This window comes from Chrysemys picta, chromosome 1 (genome assembly GCF_011386835.1).
Source record: "Chrysemys picta bellii isolate R12L10 chromosome 1, ASM1138683v2, whole genome shotgun sequence".
NCBI lineage: Eukaryota > Metazoa > Chordata > Testudines > Emydidae > Chrysemys > Chrysemys picta.
In genome coordinates, this window is record NC_088791.1 from 91,698,161 (window position 1) to 91,715,269 (window position 17,109).

The 17,109-nt window shown below is 55.8% G+C and overlaps 1 protein-coding gene across 2 annotated transcripts in view; it reads left to right on the top strand.

Moving 5' to 3' along the window:
- SHISA8 (shisa family member 8) overlaps positions 1–11,791 on the top strand; it is a 30,384-nt gene extending 18,593 nt beyond the window's left edge. Inside the window, exons 2-4 of one of the 2 annotated variants that reach the window (XM_008179248.4) lie at positions 4,043–4,170; positions 7,307–7,477; positions 8,007–11,791. In XM_008179248.4, coding sequence (XP_008177470.1) covers positions 4,043–4,170; positions 7,307–7,477; positions 8,007–8,389 — 682 coding nt within the window. In that variant the 3' untranslated portion in view covers positions 8,390–11,791. The remainder of the gene's footprint in view (positions 1–4,042; positions 4,171–7,306; positions 7,478–8,006) is intronic. The other variant, XM_008179249.4, reaches the window with a different exon arrangement.
- Positions 11,792–17,109: the final 5,318 nt, after the last annotated feature.

The window sequence follows — 17,109 nt, forward strand, 5'->3', positions numbered from 1 at the left end:
ATGTTGTCCCTGAAAGGGTTAATCAAGAAGCTCAGAGGACTCACAGCAAGGTGGAATGTTAGAAGAGTGTCTCTGAGCAACTGGGGGCTGGGGCACTGGTTCTGGGGGTCTAAGGTGGCTGGGCTGCAGAGTCTACCTCACAAGGAAGGGTAGCAGTGTGATGCTGTATGGAATCTGGGGGACACTTTAGAATATTATGAAGACCAATATTGTAAAATGGAAATGAGTTGTGCCAGATATGTCAAGTGAGGTATCTGCAAAAATGTTATTATTTGCCAAGTACAGTAACTCCTCACTTAACGTTGTAGTTCTGTTCCTGAAAAATGCGACTTTAAGCGAAATGATGTTAAGTGAATCCAATTTCCCCATAAGAATTAATGTAAATGAGGGGGTTAGGTTCCAGGGAAATTTTTTTCACCAGACAAAAGACTATATATTATATATATATATATACACACACACACACACAGTATAAGTTTTAAACAAACAATTTAATACTGGTACACAGTGATGATGATTGTGAAGCTTGGTTGAGGTGGAGGAGTCAGAGGGTGGGATATTTCCCAGGGGATGCCTTACTGCTAAATGATGAACTAGCAATTGGCTGAGCCCTCAAGGGTTAATACTCACACTCTACTGTACAAGGCATCAGGAAAGAAGGGAGGGCAGACAGAGACAGAAACACACATCCTGTCTGTGTGTGTGTGTGAGAGAGAGAGAGAGAGAGAGATGTGCATTTCCCCTTTAAGTATGAAGAGTGGGGTCAGAAGTACACTGCCGTGTTAATTAGATCAGCAAACTGAGACGGGACTGCAGCTGCAGCTGCTGCTGCCTGGAAGCTCCCTCTGTTGTGTGTTCCCTGCTCTATGGAAGATGGGGTAAGTGGGGTGCAGGAGCAGGGGGGAGGGGGACACCCTGACATTAGCCCCCTCTTTCTCCCCCCCCCACACAGCAAGCAGTAGTCTCAGGGAGCAGCTTCAAGGCAGAAGCCAGGAGCAGCACATGGCAGTGGGGGGAGGGATAGTTGCAATTGCTAGCCTGCTGGCAGCTGCTGCACAGGGAACTTAGGGGAGCGGGGAGCCGATAGGGGGCTGCCGGTCCACCCTGGTTCCAAGCCCCCACCAGCTAGCTCCAATGGGCTGCTCTTCCTGCAACCAGTGGACAAAGCAGGCGGCTGCCAAACGACATTAGATGGGAGCATTGCACAACTTTAAATGAGCATGTTCCCTAATTGATCAGCAACGTAACAACGTTAACCAGGATGACTTTAAGTGAGGAGTTACTGTATGCTAATCTTGTTTATACGTTTGTATCATCTTTGTATTATGTGTTATAGATATTTAGGGTGTATCTGTATTTCAAACTTGTGCTGTGCATCTGGATGACACCCCCAGACAGATTGGCATCAGCACTGCCTAGCCTGCTTGATGGCCCATCAAGGGACATCAACTGCACAATGAACCCATTGAAAGGGTCAAGGATACACCTTATGACTCAGCAAGGCATGCAGGGGCGTGCCTATAGACAGAACTCTAAGGCGTCCAGGCCATGTGCTGGGCAGCTTGTGTTTGAAACAAAGGAAATACAAGCGGCATGGCAAAAGACTATAAAAAGCAGCTTCATCTTCTCCATTTTGTCTTCAGTCCTGCTTCTTACCTCTGGAGTAACCTTCCTACAAAGGAAGCTCTGAATAAAGCTGTGCATGTATTCCAGAGGGACTTTCAAGCCAGCAAACCCACCAATACTGCTAAGAAACAGATATATGGACTTTGAATCTTTGTTTGTATGTGACTGTTTTACCATTTAACATCTCGCTACTTATTCTTTCTTTTTTCTTTATAATAAGCCTTTACTTTTAGATGCTTAAGGATTGGCCAGCAGCGTGGTATTTTGGGTAAGATCCAAACTCATATTGATCTGATAACATGACTGACCCTTTGGGGTCAGAAGAACATTTTGTATATGTGAGCCAAGTTTAAAATAACTTCTCACTGTACTGGACCTATGTGCTGACTGGGAGCCAGAGAACTGGAATGAAATAAAGGGGGCTGTGAGATTTATTTTTTTGCTTCTTGATAACCAGTGTGCGGACCAGAAGCACCATTTGTGACTGGTTGTGGAGTTTAACTTCAGTGTTACCCACCAGTCTTGGCAGGATCTGCTCTCCCTTTTGCAGCTTGACCTGACCTTGGCATTTCCAGTGAGGGCTGCCCTAGGCACGCAGGGTCACAAACAGATACCTGGGAGTGAGTCTGAGAAACCCAGAGCTAGGACCAATGACCAGGCTCTGCCGAGACCTGATTGGCGTAGGAGCTTGTGGGATCCAGTGGTTGGGTCCACTCACAACAGACTGGTGTCTGTCCAGAGGGGGGGACAGGGCAGGTTGTGACAGAAGCATCCACAGTGGAATATGTTATAAATATGGAGTAAAAGGAGCGAATCTGTGTTCAGAAGGAAAGTGGGGGCGGGGGAGAGAATGATCATACGGATTGGAGGCAGAAAAAAATCTATCCAGACGCTCCTTGTGTGGTCTTTCCTTGCAAGATAGGCTTGGTTTTTATGCTAATTTTCATGCAAATAGCACCGTGGGTATCTGATCCTGGGACTCGCTGTCCCTGGCTGTTCTGGTTTCTGAGCTGAACGTTGCTCTGGGAGCTTCCGTGCACCATGGAATTTCTGGGATGTCTTCAGACATGAATGTTAAACAAATTACGCTTATGTAATGTTCTTTAATGTCATTATTAATAAAGGGATGATTAAAAATGGACAGAACAGCCAAGAAAGGTCACATCTGGCTCATCCACATCCCTGCTGAAGCCGGATCTTTCCCTACTGTCTCTTCTCCAGGGCTTTCTCCACTTCCGTTTGAACTGACTCAAGCACTGGGGTTTCCATCGCTTCCCGTAGCAGACAATTCCACACTTTGGTAGTTCTATCTCTTCGGAAACCTCCCCTGTTATTCAGCCTGAGTTTTCCGCCTCTGTTTCATCCCATTACTCCTAGTTATGCACCTTTGGTTCTCTCAGAACAATTCCTCTCCCTCGCTGCTATTACACCCTTTAGGTATTTTGTCCCCAAGCCCTTAGCCTTTGCCAAGCTGCGTGTCTTTCTTTATTTTAATCTAGTCATGCAAATGGGTCTCTCCAGCTTCTGGATTTGCAGGAGGGGGAAGAGGACAGTGTGATGAACACAAAGGTTTCACTAGTTCATTCCCCTGCCCGCTGACCCCACCCCTTTAACATTAGCAACAACTGACCATTTACTGGGAGACAGGGGCCTCCCTTGTAACATTGACAAAGTCCCCCACAGTGTTCGCGCTTTTCAAGAGGAAGTGGCTCATTCTACAAGGCTGAGCGTGCTGGGGGGGCGTGGCTACATGGGGCTTGGCCTTTCCTTCTATCCTTGACTAGCACAGAGTTCAGATCCCACCTTGGTTGGCAGGTGAGTTTGGTGTTTGGCCACCATGACGTTTGGTTTGTTCGGCCATTGCTGCGCAGGACTGGAAAGCGGCTGTGTGAGAGGCACTGGGAGACCCAGGTAGTGGCCCAGCACTGGAATAGCCGTGGGCTCTACAGGCCGGAGTGGAGGTGCATTGGCAGTGCTGTATTGAGCCCTAGGCTGGAGTAACCAGGGTTTCTATGGGGAGGTCTACACACCACAGAATTACTTCAATGTAATTATGTCCCTCAAGGATGTGACTAATCCACCCCCTGAGCAACGTAGTTACACCGACCTAAGTGCTGATGCAAACAGCGCTATCATGGTAGGACAGCTTCTCCCGCCAACACAGCTACCGCCTCTCAGGGATGTAGATTAACTACGCCAACGGGAGAGCTCTCCCCTGTTGGCGTCAACCATCTTCACTAAAACGCTGCAGCAGTGCGGCTGCACCAATGCAGCATATTAAGTGTAGGCCTGCCCTGTGGCTCTGAACTGAGGTGCATTGGCAGAGTGACAGGATGTCTGCACCAAGTGTCTGTATCACACGCCCGTGAGGTGGGAGATGTCACTGGTTTGCTACTTTCCTTTCTGCCTTCTCCAGAACGCTCACAGACTTACTGAAGCAGCCGGGCCACGGCCCCTCTGACCACATGACTGACGGCCACATGGGCAGCATCCAGGTCCAGATGGGTGACGGGCTTGCCCGGAGCTCCCCCAGAAATGGCACAGGTAAGAGCCTCGCCTCCCGTCCCCCTCACAGTCCCATCTGTGCTGGGCAGGGACCGGTTTGTGGGCAGCAGAGGGTCTCCCGGTCTCCTTCCATCTCTGTGAATGAGGTTTGAGGGGAGCAGGAGGGAAGCTGGGGTGTCCTGAGTGAAGCAAACCAAGCAGGGCAGTTTTCACAGAGGTGCAGGTGTCTGGCTGTAGCAGAACATGCCAGGGAGGAAATCTGTTCCCTTGTTTCTGTTATTTTCTATTTAAAGTAGAGCATGAAAGGCAGCCCGGCGCCCATGGGGAGCTACCTCCCGCGGTGGACTCCAGGGCAAGAGAGCGCCCCCCGCAAAATGCTGGTCATGGGGAGTATTGCAGGCATTGAGCTCCTCTCCTAATGTCAACCCAGTGTGATGGGGCGCTGGTCATGAGGAGTTCTGGGGGCACCATGCTGGCATCAGGGGTTCCCAGGGAGGGGGGATACAGCCCCTGGAAATTCACTCACCAGAACCCTACTCTCAAACGGGGAATTCCTTCCTCTTCAAGGGGCCAGATTTCCCACTTGGGACCCTGTCACTGCTCTTTGTCGACACTCCCTTGGGAAGCTGGACGTGGCTCTCTCCACCCTCCCTGTATCTGCTGCTCTCGTGGATGTTGCAGGGGCTGTGGGTGAGGGGTATGTTGAGGCTCCAGAGCGTTGGGCTCCCTGATGCTTCTGCTCCTGGTTCTGGGACAGCCCCCACCAATAACGGCTGGCGCAGTTGAAACACGACACTGATTTGGATGCGTGGCGGCTGTGTCTGCCCCTGCTGTGGAGTGGCAGATTTCGAGGCTTGCATAAGTTGCATTTGTGCCTTCTGCCCCTTCTCCAGTGTACTCCCTGCTTCCTCTGGGGGGAGGCTCCCCCTCCGGGCTGACAGTCCCCTGCTTGCTTCTCTGAAAGATCGGAAGTGACATTTGCCCTGGCAGCAGCCAGTGTGTGTTTGCAGCTCACAGGTCAGAGCGCAGTGCAGTCATCCGGCTAGACAAGTTGCAGGAGCCCCCAAGGCTGGGGGGTTACTAGCTGCACCCGGACTAGCGGGTGGGAGCATGGAGGAGGGAGGAAAACTGTCCTAGCCGTGAGGTGTATTAGGTGGTGGAACAGTCTGTGGTGGGGCAGTGCTGGGGAAAGTCCCATCGCTTGGGTTCTTTAAAGCTAGGCTGTGCAAAGCACCGCAGAATACGTTGCAGGTCAGCATCCGGCACTGCCAGAGTGTACCTGGGATGGGTGGGATCCATTCTGTATCTCATCCTTCTAGAGCAGGGGTGGCTGGGATCTCCCCCTCAGAGCTGGAGCTAGTCCCAGTGCTGGTGAATGGCGACAGGTGAGGTCATCTAGCGTGTGGAGGGGGGATGTCCCCACAGGGGAGCTGCTTTCGGGGAGGGTGTGGAAGTGTTTCTCCTCTGCTGAAGGATGGGCTGATCGCTATCCCATGCTGTCCCCTTGGGACTCCCCTGGGTGGTAGCAATGGGAGGATTGGTGGGGCCAGAAGTCACTGGTACCACTGCGGTCCCCAGTTGTGTAACACAGGGAAATCGGCTGCTAATCCAGTGGCCTTTAAGTTTAGTTCAGCTCTGCTCTGCCCAGGGTAGATGGGGAGGACTCTGTTTTCTCTTTCATTTGCCGGTGACGCTTATTAAAGGGGGCAAGGGGAATTTGCATTGAAACTCTTTGATCTGAAGTTACCACTGGTGAATGTCACCCAACCAAGAGCCTGGAGACTGAAGTCTGAACAGATACATGGGTGGATAGAGTGGCTGGCCTGCCTTCCTTGGTCCTAGTTATATATATTTGCATTTAGTTGCATAAAAATGCATTATAATGTTAACAAGCTCACCCTTCCCCCATTCTGGCCTCAGGTTTGGATACTCCACTCTCCTAGCTTTGCACCCACATGGCCCACACCAAGCCTGGCACCAAGGGACTGTTGCTGGGAGTGACTGGAGGTCAGGGCCTGTGGCCCATTCAGCTGTTGGTCTCTCTGCTGAGGGGGCCAGTTAGTGCCGACGGGAATGGCGGTATCAGGGCTGTGGGTGTCCCATTGGAATGGGAACTCGCCCTTCACACCGGCCACCAAACAGCTGTCAGTTACAAAGGGCTTTTGGCCAATCCTGATCTGGGGACAGAGTGCCACCAGAGCCACAGCCATGGAAGGTTCCCTGATCAATCCTCCGAGGTATCCAGTCCCACTAGGCAGGTGGTGATGTTTGCTCTCAGCACAGATGTCTGACTGCTCAGGGAAGACTGTGGGGAGCATGGGGGAAGGGAGTATCCAAACCTGAGGCCAGGATGGGGGAAGGGTGAGCTTGTTAACATTATAATGCATTTTTATGCAGCTAAATGCAAATATATATAACTAGGACCAAGGAAGGCAGGCCAGCCACTCTATCCTGGAAATCAGTGACTCAGAAAAGGAGTCAGGAGTCATAGGGGACCAACAACTCCACATGAGTTCCCAGTGCGATGCTGTGGCAAAAAGGGCTATTACGCTCCTTGGGTGTATAAACGGGGTGTGTGTGGGGAGGGTGATTTTACCTCTGTGTATGTCCCTGGTGAGACTGACCCTGGCATACCACATCCAGTTCTGGGGTCGGCAGTTTAAAAAGAATGTTTAAAAATTGAAGAAGGTGCAGAAAAGAGCAACAGCCAAGGATTGACGGGCGGGAGGAGATGCCTTGCAGTGAGCCACTTAACGAGCGCCGGCTGCGTAGCCTCGCAAAAAGAAGCTGGAGATGTAACTTGATCAGTGCACCAGCACCTTCACGGGGAGCACATCCGGGCTCTTTAATGTGGTGGAGAAAGGTGTAACGAGCACCAATGGCTGGACTCTGAAGCCAGACAAATTCAGATTGAAATGAAGGCACAGTTTTTTATCAGTGAGGGCGATGAAACCAAGGGAAGTGGTCGATTCTCAGGCTCTTGCTGCTTTCAGATCAAGACTGGAGACCTCTCTGGGAGCTGTGCTGTAGCCATGCACAAGTTCCTGAGCTCAGCACTGGGGTAGCCAGGTGAAATGGAATGACCTGTGATGGACAGGAGGACAGGCTAGATGATTTAATGGTCCTTTCTGGCCTTAAACTCTGACTCTCTGACCCCTTAAACCTTCCCTCCCAGAATCTTTCTTTGCATTTCCAGACAATATGCACTTGAATAATGCTGTGGTCAGCACCCCTATCGCCCCCCAGATGGGGCTGCCACATGCCCACAGCAACCGGCTGCAGATGACGAGCACCATGCCCCATCAAGCTCCGGACTACGCCAAGTATGCCACGCTCAAGGCCGTAGGTATGTGCTGCCACCGCATCGCTGGGCCGGGGCCGGACAGGGCTGCTTCACCAGCATGTGCTTCCTCTGTCTTTGCTTCAGCTCCTCCCTCCCCTGATCCCATGGCAGCAGTGACTGTGATTTCCCCAGGGCCAGAGGGAAGGAAACGGGACACCGTTGGTGCTGTTAGGGAGAGCAGTGCAGCCCCCAGCTCTGGCGGTTCTGCAGGCCTGGAGAGAGCGGCAGGGGCTGCAAGTGTCGTGTGTGCTGAGTTCGAGCAAAGCTTAGCTCAGGGGTGGGGTTTCAGCACAGGCGTCAGTGAAGGAAAGGGGCCTGGGGCAGGCTGAGCAAGGGAAGCTGCTGCATTCATGGAGCAGGGGTCAGAGATTGAGATGGCCAAGGTTCTTTCCCGCCCAGCAGAGTTGAAGCCCAGGCGGGGAGAGGCAGGGACATACATGGAGGAGAGCTATCCTGGCAGGCAGAGAGGTGGAAGGCATGTGTGTTCCCTGTCTGTCTGACTGCCTGCCCTTTGCTTTGTTTTCCCCTGCAGAGAGCGCACCGGAAGAATTCTACAAGCGGTTTCCCATGGTAGACATGCCTCCGCCTGGTCCTCTGTCCTTCCCACCCATGGGGCTGCATCAGAAAGACATGCCTCCCCTGCACGACAGCTGTGCCTTGGTTGGCTTGGCTACACCCGGGCAGAAGGCCAAAGTGGTGAAAACCAATACCCACCCACTGGTGGCCAGCCCTGCCTTCAAGGGAGGCTGGGACCCCAGCCATCACCACCCCCCTGATGTCCGCCGACAGATCTATGCCAACAAGCGCCAGTTCAGCGTCGAGAAGCTGCCGGAGGTCTTCAGCCAGACGCCCACCCACTATGTCCAGCCCTCGCGGCCCTTCTCCACCAATAGCAAGACTGAGGTCACTGTCTAAAAAGAACCTTCATCTTTTCTTTTTATGTCCCAGCAGCCTCTGGGGCTAACTGTCTTGCCAGTCCAGACCACCTGCTAGAGAAGTACCAGAGGTGCTTCCCCATTATAGCTGGTGGCACTAGGGTGGGTGTCAGGAGGGGCGAGGAAGGTGGGGGAATACCCACCAGCACAGGTGCCCACACCTCCTGAGAGTACGCGGATAACGTGCATGGTGAAACAGGCATGCATGTTGCCCTGTGATTGATGCACGGCTGTTGTTTCCAGTTCACCTGTCCATCACATCACACTTGTACCAGAACGGTCAATGTTGACGGGAGCCGGGGGACTCACGTCTGAGCCCAGCTGGCGAGGGGGAAGGCACCCCCCCCCACCCCGCGGGGAAGGACAACAGGTGGGAGATGTGAGACAAGCAATTGCAATAGCCATTAAGGTCCATTGGGTTAGCACATGTAACCCGTCCCCTCCCTCTGCCCCTCCACGTGGGTTTTAAACAAGGGCACACAACCACCAGTCATGCCAGTATAAACAAACTGTACAAAAGGGCAGCTGGCAATGGCTCACAAGGAGTTTTACGTTTCCCTTCACTGCCAGCTCAGCTCGCTCCCCTGCACACGCTAGGCACCAGCGCTGCGTGGGGTTGGGGATTTTTCTTACACCCATTTTTGAATGTTTCAAATGATGGCCTGGCTGACCTTGCAGTTCTTGTTGCATTTAGCTCCCGCGGGCCAGGGCTGTGGGTCAGTAGGTGTATGCAGGGCTGCCCCTGCTGGCTGCAGAGTAGCAAAATATAGGTCCTACGTAAACAGTGACTGCTGGCTGAGGTTGGGGGGGAGGGGCTGATTATTATTTTTAGTTTCTGTGGGACATTTCTGCCAGCAGGGGCAAGGCTGAGCACTGGCTTTGGCAGCTCAGGCAGGGGCTGATGGGGGCACGGTGGTTTAAAGAGGGTGCAAAGCTGTCTCAGTGGGTAGGCTCTGTGGCCTGGCTGCATCACATTTTCCATGGAGCCTTTCTGGCTGCAGCTACTGCCCAGCACCAGGCCCTGACGGTCACTCCTGCCAGGTTACAGCCCAGGAGAGAGTGTGGGGCTTGGGGTGGAGTTAGGATGACCAGACGTCCCGATATCCACCGGCAGCAATGTGGGTGGTTTGGGGTTTTTTTGCGCTCTGCCGGTGGGCTCCCCCCATGTGTCCCTATATTTCCTTCCCTTCATCTGGTCACCCTAGGTGGAGTTGTGGCTCCAGAGCAGAGCCTGACCTCTCCCACCGCGCTGGGTGTGATGGCCATAAGTGTCACGCACTTCACTCCTTCCCCCTCAACCTTGTGGCGTTTCCTCCCTGCCCCGGGCCATGTTCCCCTCTCCACTTGTACAGGTCCCAGCGCAGGCAGCAGTGCCAAGCTGGCCGCTGGGCTTGCTACTAGTGCTGGAGCTGCTGGACCTGTGGGGCTTCAGTCACGCCCCTACCACCCGTTATTGCACGCACCGGCTAACTGTGTCACAGCCCCACCCAGAGGCTGCTGCCCAGCCCCATGGAACTGTATCCACAGGGTCTCAGGCTGGGTCAGCCCATGTCTCCCTGACCATGTTCAACCACTCATCGTGGTCCACCATGGAGGTGGTCAATCTCTTTTGTGCCCACGCCGTTTAGACCCACCCCCGGCATAGGTTTGAAAAGCCACTGCAGCTGTCAGCCTGGGGAAACGGCCACATTGCTCAACGCTTTGTAGGGGCTGGGCTTTTCTAGTCACCTGTGTGTTTCACTCAGTTGCTGCCCTTGTTGATTTTTGTTTCCTTAATTCTGCTCCATTCCTTTTCAAAAGGGCTTTGTACCACTGGCACGTGTGGCTGTCTGCTAGCCCTCTAAGGGTGCCACTCCCCTGAGCAGTCCCTCTCTGGAGCTATATTTCTATTACCTGGGCGAGAAGCACATGCTTGGCCATTGGCAGGGCCAAACTACAGATACACCTTACTGGTGGGTACAGGTGACGCTGCTGAGGTCAGGTTTGAACTGGGGACCTACAGCACCAGAATAATGAGCCACTAATGCTTGAGCCAGAGGACAGCTCCGCTAATGAGCAGCAACAGCCACATAAACCTCTTAGCTGGACCAGCTACTAAAGGTAAACATGCCACACTGGGTTACCTTCTAACCCCCATCACTACTCCCCCCCCCCCCCCCCCGCTGTTCATCTGTCCACAGGACAACAGTGAGCAGCAGAGAGACGAGCGGGAAGAAAAATGGAACAAAAACGTTCTATTAGTCCTGGCTTGCTTCCCCCCCTGCTGATTTGAAGTTCACACACAAACTTTAGGGCCCTGCAGGAGCTGACAAAGAGCCGCCAGTTTTCCTTCCTGCTGCGCGCCGGTTGCTGCATGGTGGCAAAGGCGTCGGTGGGGAGGACCCAGTGCATGCCCTTTGCGCAATGCACTGAACAGCCTCCAACAGGCCTGGACCGCTGCTCAATCCTGGGGGGGCGGGGCCGTGTTAGCACCATGGGCTGCCTCTGCTGGCACCAGCCCATGCGGTGGGTCTGTCATGTCTGCTCCTGGCTGAGGTGCACACCCCCAATGACAGCCAGTGCAGACCACCACCAAGGGCTGTAACCCACTTCATGCTCAGGCCAGGCAGGGTGCCTACCTTCATCCCCTCGTTGAACTAGGGCTTCCATATTGTTTCTGATGCCTGGATATTAAGTGACTTTAGGCCTTGTGCCAGCCCAAGCCCTGCAGTGGGTGAGGCTGGGCTTAGCCCTGCAGCGCAGGCTGCCACACCACACTCGCGCCCCCCCCAGCCCAAACGGGCCTTTTTTGTAAACCAAGGGGCTTTGCCTCGTCAAGGCCCACTTGGCTCTTGGCCTCTGCTGAGGCTGCAAACAAGGAGGCCAATCAGTGCCAATTGCCAGGTGTGTGAGACAGAGAGCGCTGCGGCCACCTGGCCCCTCCGGCAGATGCTGGAATAAAGCCATTAACGTGTTTCACGTGGGCCACCAAGCAGCAATCAGCTGGCAAAGCTTCCAAGTGGGGGCTGGGGGTTGGACTGATGCCCCAAAGGGGAAAGGCTCCTCTCCCCCCCTTCTCTTCATTCCAGCCCCGGGTCCTTTGAGCCGCTGGACCCCTTAGCAATAAATACCACCCCCACCCCCAGGAGCCTGAGCAGTGCAACTGGCTGTGACGGGGCAGCGTGAGAGAGGGCTGGGTAGGACAGCCTGCCCCATGGACAGCCACAGCAGAACCAGGGAACTGGCTGCATGAGGGGCAGGGCCGCATGCCAGGGCCAGGGCCATGGTCACGGGGGCTCAACCCTTGTGTCCTGCCAGCCCTGGGTCATTTTTGTTTGTAAGTTCCACTTTCTCCCCCCACCTCCTACAGAAATAAAACCCCCCGTTGCCAGACTGAGTGTGTGTCCAGTGGCTGTTGTGCATATGCAGACCTGGGCTCCCAGCTTGGGGGTGGGGAGTGTGTGCAGCATTTCTGAGGGACCCTCTTTCAGATAGACACATCCAGCCGCCCCTTTGCTTCTGGCAGCTTTAGGCCCAAGGGCTCAGCTCTTGGGCGTGGCCTTAGGCCCAGGAAGAGCTACACCAGCATTGAAGCCTTGTGGGCTTTAGTAAGGGGCAGAACAGGACTTCTCTGCCCCACAAGGGCTTGTGACACAGGGCCACACGGCCTCCCCTCCACCCTACTGGCTTGGGGCGGGGGAGCAGGGAGCACATAAGTTACTGCAGCCCTTCAGCCCAGCTGTGCTTCATTCAGTGTTTCTCAGCACCAGGCACCAGCCCCGTCACAGCAACACATGAGCAGCCTGAGGCTGAGGCGTAATGGAGCTGGGTCAGTGGGTGCAGTTGGGACGCTTCCCCCACGCTGATTGCTGTGGGGAAGTGGGACTGTGTCAGTGACTAAGGGTAGAGCTGTCCCTTCCCCCCCCCCTTATGTACAGGGAGGGTGATGCATGCCCAGCCTATTAGGAAGGTTGTAGTATGGGGAGAAGGCAGAGATTTGCACTCTGGTCTCCCCTGTGACCTCCATAGGGCAACAGAGTCGTGGGCCTTGTGCTGTTCCCAGCAGCAGAAAGGTTGAAGAAAGGCTCATTTGGCCTTGGTCTCAGCCCTGGGATGGAAGAAGACGAGCAGGCCAGCAAGCCCTCATCCCCAAGAGCCGTGCCCGGAGCAGTGCTAGGGGTCTGTGTGGCAATCAACGCCCGACTTCCCCCAGTGCCAGCTGCTTTACACGCCCCATAACTCTGCTTCTCCAGTGCAGCGTGCTCGGCGGAGAGTTTCCACCCACTTGGGGCACCCAGGATTAATCATGTCCCCCAGGGGGTGGGTCCTTTCTCCGCTTGTGACAAATGGAGCAACACCCGCAAGGAAAGCATTCTGCATTTTAAACACATTCCTGCCAGCGCCAGCAACCCTTGAAGAGATGCCTTCGAAGTCCCCACCCCCACACCGCAGCCAGCCACGGCCATATCAGCCCCCCTCCGAAGGAGCTCTGGCCATGGGTAGGAGCCAGCGCGTGGTCAAGCTGCAGCAGCTTTAAGCTCCGAACATAGAGAAGGGCAAACGCGGGGTTGCTGCTAATGGGAATGGACGGATCAGTGCAGAGTTTGTATGTCCTGGTCAAGCCTTGACGGTCAACACAGGTGCAGCTACACCGATCACACAGCCCCAGTTCAGCCATGCCCGGAACTAGCCCTCCACGGCCCTTGGCTACGCCTGGCCCCTGGGTACTGTCAATCTGAGCAAGGGGTTTCCAGCTGATCGGCTGGGGTCAGGTTCCTCCTACGAGGTCCGAGCAGCAGCCAGGCAGCACTACAGCACGCAGCTGTATAAACCCCGTGTGCTTTTCATTTTCCATCTTCCGCTCCCGGGGGAATGACTGTTGGGAGCAGGGAGAGGTGGGGCGAGAGCAGTGACAGATTGGCTGGACTCAGGAGCCATCCTTAGCAATGTGGTAGGACACAGCCTCTGCTCGGTGCCATATGTAAACCTACATGGGCTACAGCAGGACGTGGGTCAGGTATGAATGTTCATCTGAGGCCCAGCTCAACCCCTGGGCCAGCACCAGCTTGGGGCCCAATCCATGGCCATAGTATCAGCTCACACCCTGCCCCATTGCCAGCCCAGCACCTGCTCACGCCCTGCCCTGCCACCATGCGGGCCCCTTGCCTGGGCCCCTTTAGATTACAGGCATCTAAGTCCCAGCTCCTGCCTCTGCCAGGGACAGCCTGAGCCCAGCAGTCCCCCACCATCAGCTCACCTCCAAGCCTGGGCTAGCCCAGTGCCAGCCTGGCACTAGCTCACCCCACCACAGCTTGGTCCCATTGGACCTAGGCATAGGCGTGCACACAGGGTGTGCCAGGTGTGCCCATGCACACCCTAATGCAGGGCAGTCAGAGCTGTGGGGGGCAGGGCTGCGTGCTCCCGCGTGGCTGTGTGTATGGCTCCACGCTGAGCCAGACACTGCTAGAAGCCTGAGGGGGGTTAGACAAAGGGCAGGGGCAGTCGGGGGGACAGGGAGCAGGGTGGGTTGGGCCAGGGGGTGGGGGTGCTCTCACCTCAGGGGCAGCTCCCCCCTCCCCAGCATCCCTGCGTGCAGAGAGAGTCTTGGCAGAGGCAACGCTGCCCCCTGCCTCCCTCCCAGCGTTGACCCGGTTCCCAGCCCATTGGCCAGGAACCCCAGGCCATGGGAGCTGTGGGGGGCAGTGCTAGAGCGCCCTGCCTATGCCTCCCCAGCAGGGAGAGGGAGGGAGCTGCTCCAGTTCCTCTTGCTCAGCCCGTCACCTCCGAGGGCTGAGGCGCCTGGGACCAGTGCAGGGGCAGGGTCATTCTCGGCCAGCATGGGGGGGGAGGGCCCCCTCCCACTCTGATTCCTCCACCAACCCTGGCTGTGATGCTGGCTCAGGCAGGCAAGGCAAATAGCCCCTGCCGAGCAGGCCAGAGAGTGTGGCTGGGGGGGCAGGCAGGTAGGGGCGCTGGGGGTCTGTGTGGGGTACTCCTGGGCCCCAGGGGGAATGAAAACAGCCCAGGTCCCCCTCCTGCAGTGTTCTTTGTTTCCCAGCAGAAAGTGAAGGAGAAACAGGGGTGTGTGCAGGGCCGGCTCCAGGGTTTTAGCCGCCCCAACCAGCCAAACAAAACAAAACAAAAACAAAGAAAAGAAAACAAAAAAAGCCGCGATAGCGATCTGCGGCGGCAATTCGGCGGGAGGTCCCTCGCTCCGAGCAGGAGTGAGGGACTGTCCGCCAAATTGCCGCCAAACAGCTGGATGTGCCACCCCTCTCCGAAGGGGCCGTCCTAAGCACCTGCTTGGTAAGCTGGTGCCTGGAGCCGGCCCTGGCTGTATGATTGGGAATGTTCATGGCATAGTTTGGAGGCATTACCCCCAAATAGAGGTGAGGGGTGGGGGCCACATGGGCTGCAAGGTCACGCCACTGCCCCCCCCCATTTCTGTGAACACAGAGTTGCTGCAGCCCCACTGAAAAAAGGAGGTGCTGCTCAGCTCCCCAGACTTTGCAGCTGGACACGACCTTCTGGGTCCTAGTGCTGGTTGAGCTCCCTTCTGTGTGCTGGGAGCCATCCTTCATTTTGTACAACAGTGAGTTGTGGGGCGGGGTGGAGCGGGGCGGGGCAGGGTAGGGCAGGGGGGAAAGAAGGGGGTGGGATGCAGAGGAGATGGAGCAGTGGGGAAGGGGCATGGGATGGGGAAGAGGATAGGGAAAGCGGGGACAGGGGGAAAGAGGCAGTTTGGGAAGGAAGGGGGTGGGATGCGGAGGAGATGGAGTGGTGGGGAAGGGGCATGGGATGGGAAAGAGGTGGGATGGGGGAAAGTGGGGGCCCAGCATGCAGATCCCCTTGGCAGCAGCTGGGGCTCCCCTGTTAAGCAGGCCCCTCAAACCCTCACTCTGACAAGCCCCACCTCCTCTGCATCTGTACCACCCTGATGAGCCCCCCCAGACACCCTCCCCACTGAGCCCCAACCACCTACACCCAGACCCCCACCCAAATGAACTCCACCTCCCCTGCACCCAGACCTCCCCCCCCTGCTGAGTTCCAACCACTTTCACTTGGTCCCCCCTGCAGACTCCCATTACCCCTACACCTGAAATCTCCCTGTACATCCAGATCCCCCACTGAGCTGCCTGCACCCAGACTGCCCCACACAGAACCCTCTTACCCCCGCCCAGCCAATCACTGCCTCCCCAGCGCTACACATGACCTTTGTTGACTTACATCAGCCATTGCGCTCTTCCACCACTGCGCTCCAGCTTGGTTGGCGCTCTCTGCACCCGCCCTGTAATTGCTATCATGCCATTGGTCAAGGGGATGTCCAGGGGGTGGGGTTTGATGGGGACTCTGTTCTGAGCTGCGGCGTGGTAAGGGGACTGGGCCGGGCGGGTTGGATATGGGCCAGAGGGGCTCGGGGGCAGTCAGGGGACGGGGAGCGGTTGGATAGGCATGGGAGTCCATCTGGGGGCAGGGGTGTGGTTAAGGGTCGGGGCAATCAGGGGACAGGTAGGGTCCTAGGAAGGCAGTTACAGTGTGGGGGGGGTCTCAGAAGGGGGCAGTCAGAGGACAAGGAGCAAGGGGGGGTTGGAGGTTCTGAGGGGGGCAGTCGGGGGCAGGAAGTAGGAGGGAGTGGATGGAGGCAGGGCTAGGGTGGGGCTCCCTGGATGCACACCCTAATGAAATGTGCTGTGCATGCCTGTGGACCTAGGGTACCTCATTCCTCACCCTCCAACCATCAGCTGCCCCTGCCTTTGTTAACACACCCGTTCTCCAGGGAGGAGACAGCCGCATGGGCCCTTTGCATCACAACAGCTTCCTCCTAAACCATGGCAGGTACAAAGCACCTGACACTGGGGCACCTGGGAGCACTTCACCCACCCTGGCTGAGCCCTTCGCCATGCTCTGCAAGGGACAGTCAGACGCACTCCACGGAGGAGGAACTTGTGGCAGGCAAGAAGTTACGTGCTATAGTCACGCAGTGAATCACGCTCAGGCCGGGAATAGAGCCCTGCTCCCCCCCATTAGGCCTTTGATGGAGAAAAGGCCCAGGGGAGGATTCTTCAACTCCCCCTCAAGGTTTGTGCGAGGCATCAGTATTGCACCGCGCCATACAAAGCATGTCCCAGGAGCAAGGAGCCATGGGGAAGGCACGTGCTGCTCTAATCAGTCATTTCTCCCTCCTTCCCCTTCCCCATCCCCCTCCTATCTGTCCCCTGCCAATTCGTGGTGGCAGAAATCAAAGGCTGGCATTGGCACCAGGCCAGCACAGTGTTCAGACCTCCCGGGAGCGGCTCAGTGCCCCTCACCCACACGTACCAGCTGCCAGGCAGCTGCTGCCCTGAGGGTGACAGCAGGACCCTGCCCCATCATCTCTATCAGGGCAGCTGCACCTTGCTGGTGGTTTCCTGCACAGCTGGGACTAGGGAGCAGCAATGAATCACCCCCCACCCACCCCCGCCAAAAAAATCCCAGCAACAGAACCGAAGTCAGAGCGCTTGCAAGCGCCCAGAGCAGCCTGTCCTCATTCTAACATCTTACAACAGGGAGTCCCCCAGGAGTATTAATCTTTAATAGCAGAACAGGCACAGACCCTCTGAACAAAGAGCGACATTGCGCCAACCTGATTTCGCTTCCTGAGCGGGTGGGAGGGGACGGGGGGTTTCAGTGGAATCCCACAAGAACGCTCCCGTCATTTCTTAATGAGAACGGCTTAGAGTT